Source organism: Perognathus longimembris, chromosome 2, assembly GCF_023159225.1.
Source record: "Perognathus longimembris pacificus isolate PPM17 chromosome 2, ASM2315922v1, whole genome shotgun sequence".
NCBI classification, from domain to species: domain Eukaryota; kingdom Metazoa; phylum Chordata; class Mammalia; order Rodentia; family Heteromyidae; genus Perognathus; species Perognathus longimembris.
In genome coordinates, this window is record NC_063162.1 from 104,137,673 (window position 1) to 104,155,219 (window position 17,547).

At 38.6% G+C, this 17,547-nt stretch overlaps 1 protein-coding gene across 1 annotated transcript in view; it reads left to right on the plus strand.

Annotated features, from left to right (window-relative positions):
• Reln (reelin) overlaps positions 1-17,547 on the plus strand; it is a 435,472-nt gene that overhangs the window by 386,299 nt on the left and 31,626 nt on the right. The window contains exons 47-50 of the mRNA XM_048339842.1: positions 8,619-8,759; positions 10,735-10,912; positions 13,313-13,506; positions 14,524-14,780. Of these exons, the coding sequence (XP_048195799.1) occupies positions 8,619-8,759; positions 10,735-10,912; positions 13,313-13,506; positions 14,524-14,780 (770 nt within the window). The remainder of the gene's footprint in view (positions 1-8,618; positions 8,760-10,734; positions 10,913-13,312; positions 13,507-14,523; positions 14,781-17,547) is intronic.

The following is a 17,547-nucleotide window of genomic DNA, read 5'->3' on the forward strand; positions in this document are numbered from 1 at the left end:
AACCAAATTAGAGAGAATAAGAGTGACAAGGCTTCTGAATGGGTGGAAACTATGATGCTTTAGACTGAAGTCCCAACCGTGCATATAAAGAGAAGTAAAGACAATGCAAATGACTGAGCTTGGCGATGAAGTGGATATGAAGGCTGATGGGAAGGGTACTGGTGAAGATGACGCCCCCCAGTCTCTTGAGTTGTAGAATAGATGCTGGTGCCCTTCACAGGGTAGAGAATGCTGAAAGTAAACATGAGATACATCACACTCTGCCCTGGGCATTGCTATATTAAAACCCAAGTAGTATGGGGTAGGCAGGTATGTCTGCTCCACTCCATGTCATACACATGGAAAAATAAGACAAAAGTAAATGAAAAGCATTATCGTAACCTACTAACTCTGAGTCCATGGTCATGTGACACAGTCTTAACTTCTTGCCCTGGATGAGGTTACATGTTTGAAGAAAATAAAGAGTATACCTAAGAAGCAACTTTAAGATGATCCACAGTGTTATCATTTAAAGCCTCATGGAAGAAGAGTCTAGACATTTAAAAGATGTTGAAGTAGAGTTAGAGGGTTTTGTGGAAGAAATGAGCCCTGGCCTGGAAAGATGTCTAAATGGATAAAGGGAAGAGCGTCTAACAGGAAAGCACATGACCCAGGCCGATCACATGGACATAAACCCAGGAGAAGCATAGGTTTTGCTGGTTAAAACAGAAAGCTCATACATAAAAGCTGTGGAAAGCTGCTTGTTAAGAGAATTGAGTTAACTTATAGCAAGCAGTGAAGCAAAAAAGGGCAGTTTAGATTTGTAGAAAAAAATGAACTGTGGTCTGTTTTAATCTGGAAATATTATGAGAAGAATAGGAAGACTTAAGCAGAGATGATAGAGTTATTTTTAAAATGACCTATAGAGAAATAAGAAGGGTCTGGGCTACAGCTAACACAGAAGAGATGAGATGTTTATTATAGAAAATTTCAAAAAAAATTGGTGAAACTAAACTAACTTTGCCCTTGTGCATATCCAGAGATAACACTCACGTTTGAAGCTTGGCAGACTGGTGAGAAGAGGACAGTATGGCAAATTTAATCAAATGATGCTTAATTTAATGTCATGGCTGGTAGTGCACATGGAAATAGCCATTTGATAGAGATATGGAGATCAAAGCCCAAGGAAACACTGAATTTTGGAAGCATGAGCACAGAAGTCATCAATTATGTTCTAAAAACTACATCCACATGTCAGCAACTGATAGCTCATACCTGTAGTAGTCCTTGCTACTCAGGAGGCTGAGATCTGGGGATCATAGTACATAGTCAGTCTGGGCAGGAAACTATAATACTCTTATCTCCAATTAATTACCAAAAATATGGAAGTGGAGCTGCAGCTCAAATGGTAGTGTTTGCCTTGAGCACATAAACTCAGGGACATCACCCAAGCTTCAAATTCAAGCCCCAAACCCAGCAATTTATAAGTCAACTTTCAAATAGAAAACAGAAGGTTCTACACATATAAACACAATGAATGGAAAGAACTAAGATTGCTCAGTCAAAAAGATAGAATAGTGGCTGCATCTTGAGATCTCGACCTGTAGTCCTGGTGCACCAGTATTTTCTTGCTAAATAAAATCTTTTTTAAAATTTTCTTTTAAAAAAGACAGAATAGTTAAAATAACATGGTTTCTGGAAATCAGGTATGATATTATAAGGCAGGAAGAGATAGCTATATGCTACATAAGCTACAGAGAGGAGGAAATAAAAAAGTTTCACAACGTAATTTATTAGATATTTTAGTTAGGAGATAATCTGTGACCTTCAAAAAAGAAAGTTTCAGTAAGCTGCCAGAAATAAATATAGCTTGTCTTGGCCCAAGAGCCCATGGGCTTAACCACTCTATTAGTAATGCATCTTTATTGCTGGCCTAAGACATGTGCTCCTAGGAGAAATGAGAATGGAAGAGAGCCAGGAATTCTTGAGAAAGACTAAAAACGAACATAAAAAGATGCCAAAATCAATTTCCTAGCCTCTAATCAGAATCTGCCTCCTCTTCTTTGCTAACTTTGGCCTAAAAATAACAAGTGGCTCAAGTGACACTTGAAGAACCCAAGTGAGTTGATGGCAGGAAGGACAGTTAACTTAAACCCACCGAGGAAGAGTGGAAGCTAGTGGCTTCTTTTTTTTTTTTTTTAGACTTTTTATTTGATGTACAGAGAGGTTACAGTTTCATACGTTAGGCACTGGATATATTTCTTGTACTGTTTGTTACCTTGTCCCTCATACCCCCCTCCCCCCTCCCCCTGTCCCCCCCTGAGGTGTTCAGTTCACTTACACCAAACAGTTTTGAAAGTATTGCTTTTGTTGTTGTTTCTCGTATTTTACACTTTGTCTCTCAATTTTGGTATTCCCTTTGAATTTCCTAATTCTAATACCAGTACACACTGTTTCCCATACACTCAGATAAGATTACAGAGATAGTTCTGTAAGGTATGACATTACTATTTTTAAGTCCCCTATTTGAAGATGAGCCACTCCTGCTGGCCCTAATGACATAGCTGACAGCACCTTCTTTAAAGATTAACCATAGCACTGTGGAAGCTAGTTAATGTTTGCTGGAAGTTCTAAGGAAAGGTGGCAGGCACAAGAAAGTGTGAGATTGCACAAGTAGTGAGATAATGCAATAAGTGAAGGAGGGCAGTATGCTTTTTGCAGGTAAATAAATGTAGACAATGTGAAATCTTCACATATTATAACTGTAAGTAAAGAAAGGAATTCATTCTATAAAAAATCAAATAAACTTCATATTTACTAGATCCTCCAAATATTTAAGATAAATTTCAAGTTCATTTTAAGGTAAATCCCTATTTGCCCTGATACTCTTTCTTTTGGTGTATTATTACTTCCAACACACAGCACGTTTAGAAAGGTATTTTCTTAATAAGTGTTTGAATTACTGAATATCTTCTTTGAGACATCTTTCAAGCTGGCACTGGTGGCTCATGCCTGTAATCTGGCATCCTCAGATGCTAAAATCTGAGGAACATAGTTTGAAGCCCTCTTGGCCAGTAAACAATCAAAAAACCAGAAGTGGAGTTATGGCTCAAGTGGTAGAGTGCCAACCTTAATAGAGACAGCACCAAAGCCCCGAGTTCAAGCCCCACCTTTGGCACACACACAAAGCCAAAGATGTACTAGACTTCTCTTTCATATCTTCTCATGTCTCATTTTGATGCTTCAAACATCTTGCTATCATTTTTTACAAATATTTGCTAGTCTTTCTGAACCATTGAACACAGTAAAATAATTTCATCCAGTACAAGCCATGACACTATTGATTTTACATATTGAAATATGTTAAGCTGAGCGCTGGTGGCTCACACTTGAAATCTTAGCTACTCAGGAGTCTGAGAGCTGAGGATCACTGTTCTAAGTCATCCAGGCAGGAAAATCCTTGAGACTCTTATCTCCAATTGAGTACAAAAAAAGCTGGAACTAGAGTTATAATTCAAGTGGTAGAGTGCTAACCTTGAGCACAAAGGTCAGGAACAGAGCACAGGCCCTGAGCTTCAAGCCCTAGGACCAACACACACACACACACACACACACACACACACACACACACACACACACTTAATATATTTTGGGCACTATGTTAAAACAAATTAAATTTATTTCTGCCTCTACTACAAAAGAGATCAAGTTAACTCAAGAATCTTTTACATTTTCTGTAAACTCTATCATTAGTCAATATTGTTATCAAAGTTTTATCAAAATTCGAGATTTGGCTGTACTTTCTGAATGTTGGTATATAGGAAATTTTAAATTGCTTTAATGGCTAGATGTAAGCCATTGTTCATTGAGAAAATATCTCATAAATTGTGGCAGTTTCTTGTACTTGATAGCTGGTCCAGTGTATTTGAGGCCTTCAATGGGCTTATTCAGAATGCTGTAGTTTTTTTTATCATTACATCAGCAAAAATGATGAAATATTTTACTTAAAATGGTAGCCATAGTCGGGCGCCAGTGGCTTACACTTGTAATCCTAGATATTCAGGAGGCTGAGAACTGAGGATTGCCATTCAAAGCTACCTGGGAGGAAAATACATGAGATTTATCTCCAGATAGCCACCCAAAAACCAAAAGTGGTACTGTGGCTCAAAGTGATAGAACACTAGCCTTGAGCAAAAAGTGTTCAGGTACTGTGCCAAGGCTCTGAGTTCAAGCCCCACGACCAACAAAAATGGGGGAAAAAGTAGTCATTCCTTCTTACATGTAATTATCAAATAAAATTTTAATGTGACTTTAATGAGACTATAGACTTTTTAGCACACAATCTTATTTATAGTCTAAATACACAAAACTTTAGAGAAGAGTCTGCTAGACCTCCATATTTGCATTACCTAACTTTAACAATTATTAATTCATGGTAACATTTATTCATAATAGTAATTTTCATTCATGTAACTCATATTATTTTGAGTCAAATGACTTGAGTCAAATCATTTCAACTATAAATATTTCGTTATGTCTTAATAGAAGAAAGAAACTTTTAGCAACAAATCTGTAATGCAGTTAATTTTGGTACCTAAAAATTCATGGTAATTTCCTGTTCAACACTTATTCAGTATTCAGAGATTTTTTTCAAATGAGCATATCAATCACCCTTCCTCATTTTTCTTTCCCTTCCCTAGTTTAGATAAGCATATATACAATATACAACAAAAAGGTTATTTGATTTTTCCCAACATCCCACAGTCACTGGACTAGGATCATTCCAAAATTCTCCCTTCCTGCTGGCCCAAGAGTAAAAGAAAAACCCTTCATACAAGGTTGTTGCCAGGGCTGGGAAGAAGCAGTTCCACTGAACCACTCGGAGGTTAAATGAAACTTATAGACTCTCATTATAAACCTACATTCCGCTTTTCCCTTTAATATAAGTGTTTTCTTCTTATAAAATGATACTGGATAATACCTATCCTCTGTTTAAGAGCATTGGTTATGAATAACTGAGTTTTTTTCTGGGAATATAAATCATCACATTTGAGAAGAATAAATAGTTAAAAATCACTAAGTTTAGTCCCCTCTTTATGTATATTTTGTAACTCATCATGGACATAGGACTCATTGGTACATGAGTACAAATTAGAGGCCTCATTTTCTTACTGGATTGATCAGCTCTTGCCTTGTAGGATAGCTCATTTCAATTCTTCTTTTGCTAAGTGTGATTGTTTAGAGGTTGATACAGGGTTTTGAAGTGTTTACTGCAGGGGAATAGAAAGTAATAGTTAACCAAGAGATCATCTCTTGTCTTGGTTTTATTTTGTGAATCAGTGAGTGACTTAGATCACTGAGCCGCATCTTTTTCATTGATTGAGTGGGAAGTGGAGCTAGGTTTTTGAGGTGTAAGTATTTTATGCATACCTTTGGGAATAAAGGAAATGTCAAGGGACAGTAAAAAGAATTGTTAATCACATATTTTCTTTCAAAGGGCTTTTTCTCATGATGATGATAATTATGATGACAACAAAAATTTGATAGGTAGATGGAGTCATCCTTCAGAATAGCAGAAACAAAGAATCAGACCTATATTTTGAAATCTATTCAGCCATGTGGCAGCAGGGGGAAAAGTTGCCTGGAGAGGCAAGTCATGGTTGCCATGCTATTGCCAGTTAAATACCCATTTTAGCAGTGGGCATTTACTTATGAAACTCTATTGATGTAGCACTTTCAGTGGTACTGTAGATGGTGGAAAAAATGGTATAAGTTCAGAAAAGACTCAAGGAGAGATTTCAAGGATATGTAAAACTGAGGCATCTTCTCTGGGGCCCGTTTTTCTTCCACCTCTAAGCAGCAGCAGCTGGTGGTGGCCATCATTGCAAGGAACTTTCCAGATAAGCAATGACACCTGCCAAGGGACATGCCACAACACTCGTAAGTCTTGGTAAACATGAACTAATTAATTTTCACAACACCCCTGTGAGTCAGAAAGTCGCGTTTTCTAAGGATTCCAGATGGGAAAGTGTCAGCACATAAACATAAGTAACGTGGCCCCTTCATACAAGGCTGTGACAGGGCTGGGAAGAAGCAGTTCCACTGAACCACTTAGAGGTTAAATGAAACTTCTAGACTCTCATTATAAACCTACATTCCGCTTTTCCCTTTAATATAAGTGTTTTCTTCTTATAAAATGATACTGGATAATACCTATCCCCTGTTTAGGGGCATTGGTTAGGAATAACTGAGTTTTTTTCTGGGAATATAAATCATCACATTTGAGAAGAATAAATAGTTAAAAATCACTAAGTTTAGTCCCCTCTTTATGTATATTTTGTAACTCATCATGGACATAGGACTCATTGGTACATGAGTACAAATTAGAGGCCTCATTTTCTTACTGGATTGATCAGCTCTTGCCTTAGAACATTCTTCATCAATGTGGTCTCCCACTGCTTCCTTTTCTATGGAACTCCAGAGAGTTGCACAGCCTGAAAGTCAGGGTCAGGAGACTCCACAAAGACTGCTTCCTCCATCAGTGTATCTGTCTCTTAAATCGCCTACACAGCGACTGTGTGTGCCCAGTGGCTGCTCAGACTGTGATTGAACAGAATCAATGATCAGAAAGCCACCACCTGCCAGGCTTCTCGTGCCATCTCTCATCCACTGGAAACCCTTTCCCCTTCAACCACCACCAAGCGATTCCTGCTACACTGCAGACTCTGGTCCCTGCCCACCCACTCTACAAGATATCTTTTATTTTAACTTCTTCCAGGCATCACTATTGATGTCAACCTAATATCCTTTTAGCAAATGTTTATGAAGGCCCATCTTATAAATAAGGAAAGCAATCTAACAGGAAACTACATAAATGTACTTTACAAGGTGATAAGGGGTTTGGTGAGACTCGCCATGTATTTGATACTAGGGGAATGATACTGTTTAGGAATACTGTTTAGGATACTGTTTGATACTGTTAGGAATTTACTTTTATAAACATTGAAAATACAAACTAGTATTTCCTGATTGAAAGCATAAATATTCTTTGCCCTTCAGAAGCTCCTCACAGTATTGCATACTATGGTAATGGCAGTCCCTGAATATTAATTCCAAACAGAATACTATTCAGAAATGTACCATGTTGAGACAAAAGTCATTAACCCTGCTTGTTTCTTTATAACTTAGTATTCTGAGGAGACACATCTGTCAAATATATATGAAGTAAATGCATGACTAGAATTAAGCTACATGCCATGCTATGAGAGAGAGAACAGCATGAAACACCATTTTTTAAAGAGGTTAGGAAGAAAGATTTTCTGTGAGGATCTGATATTTCCTCTGAGATCTCAAAAGACACAGCAGAATAAACTGGAGAGAGACAGAGACAACAGAGACAGACAGAAAACATGGAGACAAACACATATGCAGGAAGAGGGGAAGGCATTTGGTGTGCTTTGAAAACTTTGGAGATGGAGGGCAGGTGAAGGAGGAGAGGAAAGAGTCCAGTCTAGGCCAAACCTCATGGGCCCAGAAGAAGGTCTGGGGTTTATGTTAAATGCAACAGAGATGATGGAGAGAAGCTAGGCAGAGATGAATCAGCCGTGGAAATATATGGGCTCTAGGGTATACAGAAATTACAGTGAAGAGTTAGCTCGAGTTCCCCTTTTTATTTAACAAGCTTTATATAAATGTTTTCAATTAGAATATACAAGACCCTTGCAATTGTTTAGTCTTTTGTCTTACCTAAAACAGATATTGCCCAAGAGAAAGATTAACAGTCTTAACACAAAACACACATGGATCAATAAACACTGATTAGTTCCTCTGAGTCCTTAAGGTTCACTTCACTTAGGCCTCAAGTATTGTTTGGATTTGACTGCCACCTAGTGCCTCTAAAAACATGTTTGTTTGTGGTGACACTCCTCAAACTGTGAAGGAGCAAGTACGTGTATTTCTGCTTCAGAAATGGAGAACTCTGTTGGGTTTACCTATTGTATTTTTCAATCAATATAGAATAAGTCTAGCCTTGTCTAATCCTTTGCCTCTCTCTATGGTCTCACCATTTTACTTCATATTGTCTCCAAAGCTTTCACTGGGAGAATTCTCCCAGTGCTACCTAAGATGTGCCCCTTCCACAACAGTAGCCTTCAGGAGCAAGAGGGAGGCTGAATCCAGCTCCAATTCTCTTCAAAAGTTGAGTGCAAAGGATTTGCCCCTGCTGAAGGACAGGCATCCTTTCCAAGCTTAATCATGCAAATTAGCAACAGTCCTAGTGTCCCCTCACAAATGGCTCCCACACAAAATTCAGGGATTGGAAGAAGCTTTAGTCTCTGACTTAGTCTACTTTTACAAAGCTCAGAAAAATCTCTGGGACCAAATGCCACACTGAGTTTGTTATTGTGCGGGCTTGATTTTACCGACCAGTTTTGCCTAAGATATTAAAATCCTGGGGGTTCCTTGCAAAATAGGAATGGGAAGAAGGTAGGCAGGGATCACTCTTCTGGGGATAGATACAGGAGCTAAGGCACACAGAACTCTAGACGGAAATTACCCTCTTCTATGCCCTTGTTCAAACATAATAGAACATACTTTCTTTTCCACTGCATCCTTCATTGTAATTCACTCCTTCTTCCAAGGTCCCAAGCTACTCGTTTCCGCTGGCATCAACCAGCTCCTTTTGACAAGCAGCAGACGTGGGCAATAGATAATGTCTACATCGGGGATGGCTGCATAGACATGTGCAGTGGCCACGGGAGGTGCACCCAAGGAAGTTGTGTGTAAGTACATTATTCTTTCCTCTGTCAGAAGCCCCTGAGTCATACTCCAGCTAGGAGATTTTTCTAAAAGTGGTTTTTAAATCACTCTCAAATTACCTTGGCTGTTACTTTATGTCTGAAATCAAGAGAATAAGCTAACCACAGAGTTGAACCCATCAGCCTTGTCATCCATATATCCATTGTATCTTTATTCTTGCTTAAAGATTATGAACTGAATGAAATTTGGCTGGTTGGGAGAAAGCTGAATAATAATTGACTATAGGTATTCCCTTTGTGTCTCTGTGATATACTTAAGCCTTGACCAGAACTACCAGAGAGGTTCAGTGGTTCATTATGTTCTGAACAAAACTAATCCATCATGCATAATTTTCTCATTGAAGTCTGAATATTTGTAATGATATTACCAGGCATATTTGACAAAGGGGGCCTACTATATCTTCAGGAGCCTTAGCACCTTTGGAAGAATCTCAAGCATATGTGTGTGTGTGTGTGTATGCATATATGTACACACATATACTATATATACATAGTCACATATGTGTATATATGTATGTATATGTGTGTATGTATAAATATGAATGTATATCTGCATGTATACATACGCACATTTGCACTGTAGGCCTTTCCACTTTATCTTCAAAGATTTGCCACTGATGGGTGTTACGGGGTCGGGGGCGGGGGAGGTTCCACATCCCCCAAGAGTCCACCACTCAGAGACAGTCTCAAGCAAAAAGATGGGTTTATTGGGGAAGCAAAAAAGTGAACTGCCCGGACAGGGACATAGCACAGACTCGGGAGCTGAAACTACGCCCCTGAAAAGTGAGCTGACCAGCCAGGGACACAGCACAGCATGGGAGCTGCCACCATGCCCCCTGACCAGTCCTCAAATTGGGGTTTATAAAGGTAAAAGTGTAGTAGAGATGTAGGGGCTTGACGCAGGGGGTAGAGCAAGCAGCATTAACAAGCAAGCATGGCAAGGATGTAGGAGGTTGACGCAGGGGGTAGAGCAAGCAACCAACAAGTTAAGCAAGCCATTTACAGAAGCTGAATTTTGGGGTCAGGTTGACCTAATCTCCTCCCCCCAACATTTCCTACCCTGTTTCCCTAATCAAGATGGAATCAGCTCTACAACAATTGGGTAGTATAAAAGATGATGCTACTGATAGAGAATTCAAAGTCCCTTCTCCAATAATCTCCACCCACATGAGCAATCTTTTCTTTGATTAATGATTATAGCCCATATAAAAAAAATGACCCTAATGGGGCTGGGAATATGGCCTAGTGGCAAGGGTGCTTGCCTCGTATACATGAAGCCCTGGGTTCAATACCCCAGCACCACATATATAGAAAATGGCTAGAAGTGGCGCTGTGGCTTAAGTGGCAGAGTGCTAGCCTTGAGCAAAAAGCGAGGGACAGTGCTCAGGCCCAGGACCAGGACTGGCAAAAAAAAAAAAAATGACCCTAAAGACCAATAAGCTTCCCCATCCTGTGTTCCCATTCCCATTTGTCCTGAACACAAAGGTCAGTCTGTGGTCACAGGTAGCAGTTACTGCCTCAAGCATCTTGTGTTGTTAGGAACATGACCACTTGGTTCTGAATTGGCCCATATCTCTACTAAGATGACCAGCTTCATAAACCATCAAACCCACCAATTTTGTTTGGCCCCTCTAATCCTCATCCATCCAGCACTGTGTGATATAGAAACAATGATTTAGTAACATCGAAGGTTTCTTCTGTCTCTTCACTGGTAACCCCAAATCACTAGGTGAGAAAAGCTAAGATGTAGTTAATTCACAGCTTATTTCTAGTCTATACCACTGTGAAGGGGGGTGAGTAAGTTCTGGCAAACTCTGTAAAAATCAGCAACCTTACATCTTCCTGGACTAGAATAAAGAAGTGTCTTCAGCAGTATAAGATTGCCATTGCAAGGGTTTTGTTTAACATTGACTCTCCCTTTCTCTTCCTCCACACCCAGCTGTGATGAGCAGTGGGGTGGCCTGTACTGCGATGAGCCTCAGACCTCCCTTCCAACCCAACTTAAAGACAACTTCAATCGAGCACCCTCAAACCAGAACTGGCTGACTGTGAATGGCGGGAAACTGAGTACTGTGTGCGGAGCTGTGGCTTCGGGACTGGCTCTCCATTTCAGTGGGGTGAGGACTTGGCGGCTGCCTACTCATTTGAGCATGCTTTAAGTTCTCCCCGAATTTATTTGTATTTCCATTCTGGAGAAGAGAGAACACTTGCACAGTGTGTAAACTAAAAAAAATCTGGAAAATAAGCTTAAGTGATTCCTAAATTTGTCAACAATCCTTTGTTTAAATTATTTGAGTATAGCCATCAGTAGTTGCTAGGCATTTGTACTGATAGCATCTTGTTTTGTGACTATCAGCAGCAATGTTCGAAACTTTCTGTGAAAATTTTATGATCACTATTTTGTTGCCAAAATTGACTTTGCTTAAAAATTCAACCTGTCCAATACCACAATTAGATTGGCAGATTAATCTTTAAGCAATAATAAATTCCATTATCAGCTCTTTATGTTTCTATCATATCCTCCCTTAAGAGTTTGCAGTGGTACCAATGAAGTGTATTATTTATACTCTGAATTTTAACCCAAGAGCAATGAGAGGGCATGCATAATACAGAACTTCCATAGTCATCAACACTGACTGAGAAGGCAATGTTTATAGTAGATGGTCTTCCAAGCTTAGGAGAAACTCTGAAGAGTTCCACAAATGTTTAACCAAGAGAGACTGACTTGTCAACATTAATTAACAAATTAATATTGATGGCTCTAAAATCAACTATAAATATTTCAACAAAAAGTATTGCAGTGTTTAGCTGTACTTATAATTAAATCACATGAAATTTTCCATTGCAGTCATTTTAAACTTTCATATTAAAATAGTCATCTCAAGAAAAATAAAATAAATAAAAAATTAAAATAATCATTTCACGATTGGCAAAGTGTTCACATGGCAGAGCAACTGCTTAGCCAGTGGTAGCCAAAATAATCAATTAATCAAAAAAGAGATAAAATTAGTCATGTCAACATGCTAGTTCATACACGGCTATTTCTTTTAAAAAATATAGCAAGGGCTGGGAATATGGCTTAATGGTAGATTGTTTGCCTTGCATGCATGAAGGCCTGGGCTCCATTCCTCAGCACCACATAAACAGAAAAAGCCAGAAGTGGTGCTTTGATTCAAGTGGTAAAGTGCTAGCCTTGAGCAAAAAGAAAGCCAGGGATAGTGCCCAGGCTCTGAGTCCAAGCCCCAGGACAAGCAAATAAATAAAATTAGAATATAGAAAATACAGGGTGAATAGGATCATTACATGTATACCTATTTATATGAAGATAACATTTAAAAAACACTACTATTTGTGAAAGAGGAGAGGAAAGAAGGGGGTTAATGTAACATAAGAGAAGAGGTGAACATTTTCAGAGTACACTACATTTCTATGGAAATAGCACAATGAACCCTTCTTGTTCTATTAATGTACACACTAATACAAAATTCAACAAGTTCTATGCATGACTGTAATCCCAGCTACACAGGAAACAGCAATGAGTCAATTCTAGTTCAAGGTCAACCCCAGGCAAGCATATATATATATATATATACACATACACATGTATATATATATATACATGTGTATGTGTATATATATATATACACACACAGATATATATGGATAGATACACACACACACACACACACACACACACACATATCTCAAGACTCAAAAATCAAGCTGGGCAAGAGACAGAAGGACTATAGTCCTTAGTCAACTATACCAGAAGTTCAAGACAACCTGAAAAACAACTAAAGCTGGTGGCTAACACTTGTAAAAACTACTTGAGAGAATGAGACTGGGTAACTTGTGATCCAAAGCCAGTCCAGGAAGAAAAGCTCATGAGACCCATTCTTAACCTATAGCTAGGCACGGTACTGTGCATCAGTCATCCTAAGCTACATGGGACATTGAAATTGTAAATATCATGGTGCCAGACTAGCCTGGACAGAAAAAAATCCACAAGACTCAATGGAGGAAAGCCGGATACTGTCATACCAGTGACTATAAGAAACCTAAAAAAGGCAGAGCATTGTCCAGATACTGCAGAAAACAAAACCTTCTCTTAAAAATAATCAGTAAAACACTGAACTTGAGGCATACCTTAATGATATAGCACCTGCCTAGGGAGCACAAGACTCTGAGTTCAAACCCTAATTCCACCAAATATTTAGGTAGGTATGTAAAGAGAGCGAGAGAGAATTAGAATACAGAAAGAGACTGTAGAATACATAGCCTGGAAATCTTGAATATTAAATGTCAAAGTTGAGTAAACATTTGCTAAGTACCTGCATTGTACTGGACACAATGCCAGGAGCTGACCCAGTAAGACAGATGATAAGAAAAATCAGTCCTGCACTATTATGCCACTTGAATAAAAAAAGAAGGTATAACAAATGAAAAGCCTATAAAATCTCTAATCTCCAATCAAAATCCCTAATCATGTTTTTCCCTATTCTGCTTCTTTACATAAGGGTTGCAGTCGATTGTTAGTCACTGTGGATCTAAACCTCACGAGTGCTGAGTTTATCCAATTCTACTTCATGTATGGATGCTTGATTACACCAAACAACCGCAACCAAGGCGTCCTCTTGGAATATTCTGTCAATGGAGGCATCACCTGGAACTTGCTAATGGAAATTTTCTATGATCAGTATAGTAAACCTGGGTTTGTATTTCTTCTTTTTTTCTTAAGTTATACTTTTATTATATTTAGTTGCATAAAGGGGTTACCATTCAGTAAATCATTTATGAGTACAATGCATCTTGATCAATATAGGGTTGTATTTCTATTTTATCTCTAATAACTAATCCTTGAACAAAGCTATCCCATAGGACAGTCTTAGCACTAGGGAGGTTTCTAATGTGTTGGTAGAGGATGTCTCTGGGACCAATGTGAAGAAAGGAGAGAGTTTTTTTGGTGTGGTACATAGCTGGTTTGAGTTTCTATTTAAGAAAAAAATAAGAGGTGACTCTGCCTAAAGGTCTTGTAGCTACCAATAACACCACAGGTGAGATTCTAGGATTCATAGACCGCACCTTCCTTCCTTTCCTAATGCCAATCCACATTAGTATAACAAGGTCCAAAGAATACACAGAATGATGGGCATAATTCCAGAAATCATTTAAATCTGAGTATCAGAAGCCCAATTAAAAACATACTGAAGGGCTGGGGATATAGCCTAGCGGCAAGAGTGCCTGCCTCGGATACACGAGGCCCTAGGTTCGATTCCCCAGCACCACATATACAGAAAACGGCCAGAAGCGGCGCTGTGGCTCAAGTGGCAGAGTGCTAGCCTTGAACGGGAAGAAGCCAGGGACAGTGCTCAGGCCCTGAGTCCAAGGCCCAGGACTGGCAAAAAAAAAAAAAAAAAAAACATACTGAAGCTGAAGCTGGAGTATGTAATCCTCACTACTCAGAGGGCTGAGATTTGAGGGAAAGACTCTTGTCTCCAATTAACCAGCAAAATGCTCAAAGTGGAGCTGTAGCTGAAAGGGTATATCTCTAGCCTTGAAAGGGAAAAAAATAAAATCTAAGATACATAGCCTAAGTCCTGTGTTCAAGCCCTAGTACCAGAAAAAATAAAAGTAATGTCCTTTCTGTATGATGTTGTATCACTGGATGTAAATCTTGTATTCACACAAGCTATTTGACATTTTTCACACCCCTAATATTTTCTTTTAGATTTGTCAATATTCTTCTCCCTCCTGATGCTAAAGACACTGCTACTCGTTTTCGCTGGTGGCAGCCAAAGCATGAAGGCCTAGACCAGAATGACTGGGCCATCGACAACGTCCTCATCGCAGGCTCTGCAGACCAGAGGACTGTCATGCTGGATACGTTCAGCAGTGCCCCAGTGCCCCAGCACGAGCGCTCCCCTGCAGACGCAGGCCCAGTTGGGAGAATTGCTTTTGACATGTTTATGGAGGACAAAACTTCAGGTAACCTATCCACTAATGTTAAATTAAATCACCATGGAGGACTGGCCTCATGGTTCAGTGGAGAGAATTTGCCTAGCAAAGCCTAGAACCCTGAGTTCAAACCCCAGCACCAGTAATAATAAGAATAGAACCATTAGAAATTCAGTTGTGTAAATGTGAGTTTTCTGAAATAGGGTGAAATGGACCCTTTCAGATGCTCAGATGATGTGGAAATAATGGGAAGTGCTGGTTTTTTGTTCCTATCAACCTTCACAGTTGACATTGTAACTAAATCTCTCCTTCCATTCCAAGATAGCCAGTGTGTTTTAACACTCCAGTCAGCCCTTTCTTCTTTTTTTTTTTTTGGCCAGTCCTGGGGCTTGGACTCAGGGCCTGAGCACTGTCCCTGGCTTCTTTTTGCTCAAGGCTAGCACTCTGCCACTTGAGCCACAGCGCCACTTCTGGCCGTTTTCTGTATATGTGGTGCTGGGGAATCGAACCCAGGGCCTCATGTATACAAGGCAAGCACTCTTGCCACTAGGCCATATCCCCAGCGCCAGTGTGTTTTAGTAAGTAACATTCTTTAATTTTATTCCAGGATAATTTCCTTCTCTTGGAATATATTAATTGCCATGTTTCTGCTTAGGTAGAAAGCCAACATTCCCTAGTCACTTGTCTTGATATTCAGTTTCATTTGCTGTATGTCAGACACAGTGACTCTTCTGGTAACTTTTTTTTAAGTAATATATTGGTTATGTTGATTATCCTACATAAATACATTATCTCAGGTGAATAATAGTGTGGCCTTCTGTATCTCATACTAGCACTGTAAGTACATCCATATAGTACAAATTGCTACTATACCACTGGAGCCATTAAAACAGCCGTACTGTGTCACATCCACTAGTGTACTAGTGAAAGACATGAAAAATACAATCTGAATGAATTTACAGTAGTAAGGCTAATGAGGACCTTCTAGGAAAGTCATATATGGGGGGGGGAGATTTATTTTGAAGAATTTCAATAATGTAAAACACTTAATCAGTAGTGTTTCATTGTAAAAACAATAATTATTCAAAGTGAGTATGAAATTGAGAAACTATAGAAAGATACCAGGATGAAGGTAAAAGTCATGCATAAATCATGCATAAAAGTCATGCATAAATCATAATCACTATTTTGATATATTTTCTTAGTCTTTTTAAAAATGATTTTATGTAAATATATTGTGACAAAATTATCATCTTGATGTATTTTATAACCTTCTGGTTTTATTTAGAATCTGATTGTAATTTTTACCACATTCTTAAGCATTTGTAAAAATTTTTAATAGCTAATGTAATTGTTGTCACCATTTATTTTATCTATTGATATTGCTGAAATTTAGATTAATTTAATTTCATTATTAGTATATCATACCATGGTATAATTGCTTTAAAAAACTCACCTTTGCAAATAGAAAAATATTTAAATGTCCCTTATCATCATTACCAACCAGTTTTGTTGTTGTTGTTACTGTTCTGTGTCTGTTCTAGGGCTTGAACTCAAAACCTTTGCACTGTCCCTCAGCTTTTTTGCTCAACCACTTGAGTCCCAGTTCCATTTTCAGTTTTTTGGTGACTAATTAGAGATAAGACTATCACACACTTTACTACCTGGGTTGGCTTTGAACTACAATCCTCAGCTCTCAGCCTCTTGAGTAGCTAGGTTTACAAGCATGAGCCACTGGTACCCAGCCTACAGCCTTATTCTTTTAAGAGGCATACGTAGATCTGTTTCAGACTCTAGCTAAATACCACATATTTTGTTCTGATTTAAAGAAATGAATTTACAATAGAGAATAGTATAAACATTCCTTTTGTATAAAATAAAAGCAACTGCAGACTAATTTTCCAAATACCTAAAGTACTGTTTTGCTTCAGATCTAATTGATGGTATTCAAATGAAAGAATAGTCTAGCTTTTCCATGTGCCTTACAATATGGTATTTCTAGACACAAGAACATCAACTTACAGAAGTAACTTCTGATATACCAGAAGAGATTGATTAATTGATTAACCCCTTTAATCAAGAATGCAGTGTTCTAGAATAAAATGAAATATGCACCCTTGAATTAACTATTTGAGAGTATTCTTATTGGAATTCCTCTTTCTGTGTACTTTGACTCCTGAGTCCTGTCTGTGATGTAGGATTAAACATGACCCCAAATCTTTCAGAGTGTAGATACAGATAACAGTGATCCTGTAGCCATTTGAATCCCAGGGATAAGCTACTTGTTCTATAGGCACATGCTATGCTCAGACAGTATCAAGCAGGCACACTATGGGTGAATTCTTCATTAACAGTGGGATTGTTCAGTGTCTTCTGTGGCTCCTCTGAGGCTATCTAATTCTACTTACTAACCCACTGGCCCCCAGCCTCAGTCACACCTGCTCATCTCCACTGGGAATGTAGAGCCAATCAGGAAACTCAAGTTGAGCCTTTAAGACCAAAGTAAATCAAGATTAGACGCAATTATGAATGTGTTTTATTTGTGATCTTTCCAAGATCCCAAACAAGATAGGAAAACTCCCCTTTCAGAAGAAGAAAGGAATTGTGAGGGGGATGGAGTGGAGTGCACTAATAATTCAGTCTTTCTACTTAAAGTTTTCTTTAGCTTCTGCTGAATCTATTCCATAAGTTCTTTTTTGCTTTGTTTTGTTTTGGGCTAGGTATATTTCCTCAGTGAGTTACTGTTGATCTGACTTAGAAGTCAAGATTTATTTTTTAAATGTCTTCAATACCGTAA